An 8,374-nucleotide genomic window follows, 5' to 3' on the forward strand; every position below is an offset into this window, starting at 1 on the left:
TGCCGAATTCGCGAAATAGCCAAGTTTTAGAGGCCTTTACGCGATTTCGGCAAAACGCTGCCCAATACGCGATTTTGTTTAGATTTTAATTTCTACAGTGCACGTACTCTGTGTGGCAGCAAGTTATCATAGTTTGTTCACGCTAAAAGACCACCCAAACTAATAACTAATTTCTACAGTGCACGTACTCTGTGTGGCAGCAAGTTATCATAGTTTGTTCACGCTAAAAGACCACCCAAACTAATAACTAATTTCTACAGTGCACGTACTCTGTGTGGCAGCAAGTTATCATAGTTTGTTCACGCTAAAAGACCACCCAAACTAATAACTAATTTCTACAGTGCACGTACTCTGTGTGGGTGTGTGGAGAGCAGCAGACCGACCAACAGCAGCAGGGCGATGCCACCCAGTGTCAGCAAGTTGCTTGGTTTTTTGGGAGCAACCTCCAACGCCAGGTAGGCGACACCCCCACCTGCCGCCACAACGTACAGAATCCTGAGGGGAAAAATGTTAGACGTTATGGATTGTTTTGTGCTTAGGTCGAAGGGATCCTTATAAATTGTTCTAGTCAGTATGTCGTTCAAATGTGTACGAATTTTGGTTTTCTCACAGAATCTTGCAAGTCTGTTACGCCACCCAGTCTAAAACACAGCATTCTATTGTTGGCGATCCTTCTTCTGCGTTCGTGGGCTGCGACTGCCAAATACACTCGTACGAGTGTGCTTTTTCGTGTACGGCCGTATTTTACCCCCGCCATTCGGGCAGCATACGTCGATTTCGGGGGAAGCATGCTGGGTATTTTCGTGTTTCTATAACCCACCGAACTCTGGCATGGATTACAGTATCTTTTCCGTGCGCATTTGGTCTTGTGCTTGCGTGTACACACGAAGGGGGATAAGGCACTAGCAGGTCTGCACATAAGTTGACCTGGGAGATCGGAACAATCTGTATTGTATTGTATTTTCTTGTTTTGTCTTGTCTTGCCTGTCTTGCGTTGTCTTGTATTAATTGTATTGTATTGAATTGTATTATATCGTATCGTATCGTATCGTATCGTATCGTGATTGTATTGTAATTGTATTGTACCGTATCGTATCGTACCGTATCGTATTGTATCGTGTAGTGTCGTATCGTACCTTACCGTATCGTATCGTATCGTATCGTATCGTATCGTATCGTATCGTAACCGTATCGTATCGTATCGTATCGTATCGTATCGTATCGTATCGTATCGTACCCTATCGTATCGTATCGTATCGTATCGTATCGTACCCTACCGTATCGTATCGTATCGTATCGTATCGTACCGTACCGTACCGTATTGTATCGTATCGTATCGTATCGTATCGTATCGTACCGTACCGTGTCGTATCGTACCGTACCGTATCGTATCGTATCGTATCGTATCGTATCGTATCGTACCGTATCGTATCGTATTGTATTGTATGGTATGCACAGTGCCTCACCATCGAACAACTGTTCTCAGCGTGCGGCCCTTCTCCGGCTGGAGGGTGACCACGGGTCCCAGACGCTTGAGGAGTTGCGGGGAGACACGCCGGCCCAGCGACACCCACAGGACGATGACAAGAAGCAGCAGAAGACGGGTAGCAGCCTCTGTTCCCCACTGACGGTACAGCGCAAAGCCACTGTATAGCACGTACAGCACAAAGAATAGTCGGCTCCCCCAGCGACCCACAAATGGCCTGTGAAATGTATACCGGTAGTCGTGCAATCAAATTTTGATTATCATAAAAGTTGTCGGTTAAAAGGAACGTTTAGTTTTTGACAAAACACGAGTGAATGTCTTGCATGTTTTGTCGACAATTAAACGTTCCATTACCTAACTTTTTTTAATTCTTGATTTTGGGACTTTATTGGCAGTTTGTCTCTGTTTCTGGATTGTTTTTGATGTTGTTGAACATCTTCTGAGTAAGATATGAAAAATTTGTAAGTGAAAACAAAGACACACCAAAATACAGAAAAAATACAGTTGTTTCTGATTTTTTTTTTTTTTTTTACTTCGGCGGAAGTTTGCACAGGCTACAAGAAAGACGGACAGAAAGACACAGACACACACACACACACACACACAAACACGCACGCGCGCACACGCACCCACCGACACACACACACACACACACACACACACGCGCGCGCGCGCGCGCCCACACGCACCCACCGACACACACACACACACACACACACACACACACACACACACACACACACACACACACACTGAAACCTATACACCCCCGAATATATGTGTGTGTAAAAACAGGCTTCCATAAACTGAAGTCTTGTGTTTGTAAACTCTGTCGGTTCTAAGGTGTCAGTGTACATAACGAAATATAATGTCAGTGACACTAAGCGGCGATGGGACCCCCCAAGGTCAGTGTGCAAGAATGTGGGTACACTACGCATAACCTTCTGGGTGGATAAGAAGGAAAAGCTAGCTGTTAGTAATTGGTTGTGCAGTCTGGTTCAAAAAGTCGGTCAAAGTGAAGAACAGATATAATAGATATCATGATATGGTGCGCCAAATTGATATTACTATCGTTAACTCTTATATAGGGTTTTGAAACTATCGTTAACTGTTATATAGAGTTTCGAACCTATCGTTATCTGTTATATAGAGTTTCGAAACTATTGTTAACTGTTAAATAGAATTATATCAATAGCGCGTCCGTGCGCATTATTGCTAAAACTATGTATAAGAGATAACGAGGGTTTTGCAAAATGGCGGCATGGTGCGCGCAAGTGATATTACTAACGTTAACTGTTATAGAGAGTTTCTAAAAATAACGTAGGCGTTTATAATACATACCCTTTGCCGGGCACAGTTACTTTTGCATCACTTTCAACTTCCTTTCCGATTTCCTTGTTTCTAGTTGAAATGTACATTTCGTAGCAAAAAGACAGGTTCGCAATGGCATTTCAGGGTTTTCCCATTTGGGAACGATACCGACGCGCTTTTGATAGAACTATCGGAAGCTGTTATATAGAGTTTCAGAAACTCTATATAACAGCTAACGACAGTTTCGAAACTCTATACATAACAGTTAACGATAGTTTCGAAACTCTATATAACAGTTAACGATAGTTTCAAAACTCTATAATAACATTGACGATAGTTTCAAAACCCTATATAGCCTAACAGTTAACGATAGTAATATCAATTTGGCGCACCATATCATGAAGCAAAATCGAAACAGTGAAAGTGTACTTTTATTACACCAAACAAGTGAAACTAAGAATTCTTATTAAGTAACAATTTTATTTCATGAGATTGAAAGCTATAAATAGAGCAACAACCTGTGATGACGTAGGGCTGCTTTGAGGGGTGCAAGCCATGCGAAGAGCGCGTAACAACATGACGTCATCGTATTGCCATCATTATCATGGTCTCCTGCTATCCCGTTTGATAATGTGACGTCATCCTTCGGTGACGTGAGGTCAGGAGCCTTTTCTGTCTCCTGAACACAAGACTTGTCATCTATCTTCCTTGACACGTGGTTTTAACTCTCAGACACTCAGACACTGACTGATTGACTGACTGACTGACCGACTGACCGACCGACTGACCGACAGACTGATTCACTCACTCACTCACTCTTTTATTCAACCAATCAATCAATCAATCTATCTATCAATCAATCAATCAATAACTCAATCAATCAATCAATAACTCAATCAATCAACCAATCACTCAACCATTCAATCAGTCAATCAATCAATCAATCAATCAATCAATCAATCAATCATTCATGCAGTGACTATATTGTCCAGATCATTAGAGATACAAGTGAATATGAGGGATTGGTACAGAAACACACGAATAATAACCAGGGAGAAAGAAGAAGAAAATAATATGATATATTGCTGCTGGTGATAAAGTTGATGTATCAAATTGCTGCTGGTGATGGTGATGATGTTTAACAGAAGAATTAAAATGGCTAAACGAAAAAAGATAAAACAGTTCCCATAAATAACGAATAAAGTGCTGTGTTTTTTTTTAAGTGACCGTTGCCCTTTCTTTTGGAAAGGAAAAGACTCCATCAGATGGTTTCGTCAAAATGCAATACAATGTTCTTGATTTTTTTTAAAATTTAGCTAGTAACTCTGCACTTGCAAAATACTACCCCCCCCCCCAAAAAAAAAGAAGAAGAAAGATCAGAAATGACCCATGAATAAGAGTGGTTCTGCAACAGCAGCAGATTAAAATAAAAATAGAATTCTTTGCTTAAAACGGATATACCGGATGCAACCATCAAATGCCTCTGAGATAAACGGATTGATATAGTCGAGTGAGGACTATGCCGTTTCTGAAGAGAAAGTCATGAGTGAATCAAACTTGCATTGTTCTACACACAGTGATACTGGCTGGCCGTCGCGATATAACCTTCGTGGTTGAAAACGACGTTAAACACCAAATAAAGAAAGAAAGAATACTGGCTGGCAAATTAATCAGCCCAGTCGCTTACGTGTTGGTGAAAGGCGAGGTCAACATGCGCTGAGTTCTGTTGGTCAGTGCTTCCAGGAACGACCACAACCTCCATGTTGAAGTCGTCTGCTGACCAGCCCAAGTCTTCAGGGGGTGCGATTCCCCTAGCACCCTCTGTATCCATTTTCGTTCTCTTCTCCGCTGTAGACATTATGTCAGTATGCAGCACAGATGGCTGATCGCTGCTGTTTACACCTCGTATAGTCAAGGCTATACCGAGCGTGCGCCTCCAGCTCCGTGCCTGGAATCCCGAGAGAAACACCTCCGCCGCCCGATTCTTGGCTTGGGTGTGTCAGTTCAAAACATATATTTAAATCCTAACAAAGACACTGAGTATGTCTCCAATTTTGTGTTTGGAGCAAAAGAAGACTTAGAAGTCTAACGTGACATTGTTTTGGTTTAACGCCTTTCCAGTAAAAGTCAAGTCCAGTGCCCAGATAAACTCTCTTCGGTCATCTCGGCGATGACTGTGTTTTGGTGTTAATCTGTTACTTTGATGCCGACAGCTTGACTAAATTAATTGGATATATCGCTTCACGCGACTTGTTTTTAAATACACTGACTGGCTCTCTCCGTTGCACACAATTTATTGAAGATGAAACTAGGAACATCATGAAACTAGGCACACATTTTGACAAATGTAAAAAAAAGTTATAGGGTCGGCCCCTAAAAATAGGGTAGGTCGGGTTACCGTAACCACACCTGTTTTTGTTTTAGGCCTCATGAAACTAGGTACATCATGAACCTAGGTACATCGTGTTCAGCCGGTGACTCCTGAGTTCACGACCCGATTTTGCAACTCATCACCTTGGCTCGACTTGCGAAGTTTTAGATTTGAGGTGAAAGACATAGTCCTGCCCGTGTAAACGATTCGGCGCACACTCTGGCCAAGCTTTAACGTAGGATACGAACATCCCTCCACTTGGACACATACCGAAATCGACATCCTGGCTTTTGTCTGTCTAGAGTGCAAGTTTTAAATGAATTGATTTTTTAAAAGCCACAAGTGTCCTTTTGCGAAATTAACTCATCCACAAAAATGAGGACTGGGTGGCCGATCGAGTGGTAACGCACTTGCGCTCGGAAGCGAGAGGTTGCGAGTTTGACCCTGGGTCAGGGCGTTAGCAATTTTCTCCCCCTTTTCCTAACCTAGGTGGTGGGTTAAAGTGCTAGTCTTTCGGATGAGACGAAAAACCGAGGTCCCTTCGTGTACACCACATTGGGGTGTGCGCGTTAAAGATCCCACGATTGACAAAAGGGTCTTTCCTGGCAAAATTGTATTGGCATAGATAAAAATTTCCACCAAAATACTCGTGTGACTTGGAATAATAGGCCGTGAAAAGTAGGATATGCGCCGAAATGGTTGCGATCTGCTGGCCGATGTGAATGCGTGATGTATTGTGTACAAAAATTCCATCTCACACGGCATAAATAAATCCCTGCGCCTTGAATATGTGCGCGATATAAATTGCATAAAATGAAAATTTAAAAAAATAAAAAAATAAATCCCTGTGCTTAGAACTGTACCCACGGAATACGCGCGATATAAGCCTCATATTGATTGATTGATTGATTGATTGATTGATTGATTGATTGATTGAAAATCCACTCCACGCGAGTTCGATCCCAGGTTCGGCGGACATTTATTTCACAGAGTCAACTTTGTGTGCAGACTCTCTTCGGTGTCCGAACCACCCCCCGTGTATACTACATTGGGTGTGCACGTTAAAGATCCCACGATTGACAAAAGAGTCTTTCCTGGCAAAATTGCTTAGGCACAGTTAATAATTGTCTACCATACCCGTGTGACTTGGAATAAGGCCGTGAAAGGTAAATATGCGCCGACATGGCTGCAATCTACTGGCCGTATAAAATTTCATCTCACACGGCATCACTGCAGAGCGCCTAGAACTGTACCCACGGAATATGCGCGATATAAGCCTCATTGATTGATAAGCCTCATTGATTGATAAGCCTCATTGATTGATAAGCCTCATTGATTGATAAGCCTCATTGATTGATAAGCCTCATTGATTGATCTTCAAAGGAAGCAGCCATGATGTTGATTGTTGGTATGTGTCCAAGTGCAGTGATGGTCGTATCCTATGCAAGAGCCTGGCCACATCTGAGAAAGTGAGCTACACTGTTATCACGGGAAGGAGTTTCTTGAAAGTAAGTAATAATGCAGCTACTATTAATCTTTGACTGGGGAGACTCGGACACAAAAAGGTGACAGAAAATCGGAAACAAGTGAATCAACTGATGAAACAAGTCGCGTAATGCGAAAATACAACATTTAGTCAAGTAGCTGTCGAACTCACAGAATGAAACTGAACGCAATGCAATGCAGCAAGACCGCATACTCGTAGCATCGTCAGTCACCCGCTCACGGCAAAGACAGTGAAATTGACAAGAAGAGCGGGGTAGCAGTTGCGCTCAGAAGGATAGTGCTCACGCTTTTCTGTACCTCTCTTTGTTTTAACTTTCTGAGCGTGTTTTTAATCCAAACATATCATATCTATATGTTTTTGGAATCAGGAACCGACAAGGAATAAGATGAAAGTGTTTTTAAATTGATTTGGAAAATTTAATTTTGATATTAATTTTTATATATTTAATTTTCAGAGCGTGTTTTTAATCCAAATATAACATATTTATATGTTTTTGGAATCAGCAAATGATGGAGAATAAGATGAATGTAAATTTGGATCGTTTTTAAAAAAAATTTTTTTTTTACAATTTTCAGATTTTTAATGACCAAAGTCATTAATTAATTTTTAAGCCACCAAGCTGAAATGCAATACCGAAGTCCGGGCTTCGTCGAACATTACTTGACCAAAATTTCAACCAATTTGGTTGAAAAATGAGGGCGTGACAGTGCCGCCTCAACTTTCACGAAAAGCCGGATATGACGTCATCAAAGACATTTATCAAAAAATTGAAAAAAACGTATGGGGATATCATACCCAGGAACTCTCATGTCAAATTTCATAAAGATCGGTCCAGTAGTTTAGTCTGAATCGCTCTACACACACACACAGACAGACACACACACACACACACACACACGCACATACACCACGACCCTCGTCTCGATTCCCCCCTCTACGTTAAAACATTTAGTCAAAACTTGACTAAATGTAAAAAGAGACCACAAATCCTCAGCGGCAAATAAACTGTGCTACTTTCATCTGTGTTTTATCGGTTCAGTTACCTGTACAGCATTCGAGGTATCCTTACGTACAACTAAAGTTACTCAAATTTCCTTCGCACACACCGTCACACGCAAGACGAAGTTGACTGAATGATTGTTTGCACATAACAAACGTTGACTCAATCACAATACATGCAGATCTAGGTCATGGTACTAACGGTAAACGTCAGTCTTAATCACGGTTCGTTGACAGTAGTATAGTATATAAATAAAGAGAATAATAAAGAGAATAAGAGAATAATAATAGTGCTCTCGAGATGCCTCGATAACTAGAAACTAGGTACATCTCGTTTGGTTTTGGTTTTGGTTTTCTTCAGGGAAACATTATGAAATTGATAATACTTTAGTTTTGATTCTTTGTCTACTCAGTTTATGTTTATTTTTATTTACTTCATCATGATTGTTTTTACAATATACTATATGGTTTCCTGTGTGGTACCCTGTTTACTCGCCTTTTTTTTTTTTTTTTAAATACATGAATTGAAATGCGAGCTAATGCGAACTTTTCAATATCTGAGAAAACAACGAGTGACCATGCACATTTACATGATACACACACATGTAGAAATATGGTTTTGTTGTGACATGGGCAGTCTGTCTACGCATGTAGGACATATAGCTTACTTTTTTTTAAGGACGTTAAAACCAACAACCAA

General features: G+C 41.1%; 1 protein-coding gene across 1 annotated transcript in view; it reads right to left on the reverse strand.

Annotated features, from left to right (window-relative positions):
• LOC138953228 (uncharacterized transporter HI_0519-like) overlaps positions 1-5,103 on the reverse strand; it is an 18,095-nt gene extending 12,992 nt beyond the window's left edge. Inside the window, exons 1-4 of the mRNA XM_070325028.1 lie at positions 4,485-5,103; positions 3,316-3,476; positions 1,467-1,703; positions 351-495 (exon numbers count right to left, since the gene is read on the reverse strand). Coding sequence (XP_070181129.1) covers positions 351-495; positions 1,467-1,703; positions 3,316-3,476; positions 4,485-4,655 — 714 coding nt within the window. The 5' untranslated portion in view covers positions 4,656-5,103. The remainder of the gene's footprint in view (positions 1-350; positions 496-1,466; positions 1,704-3,315; positions 3,477-4,484) is intronic.
• Between the last annotated feature and the right edge of the window lie 3,271 nt (positions 5,104-8,374).

This window comes from Littorina saxatilis, linkage group LG17, assembly GCF_037325665.1.
Source record: "Littorina saxatilis isolate snail1 linkage group LG17, US_GU_Lsax_2.0, whole genome shotgun sequence".
Lineage (NCBI taxonomy): Eukaryota > Metazoa > Mollusca > Gastropoda > Littorinimorpha > Littorinidae > Littorina > Littorina saxatilis.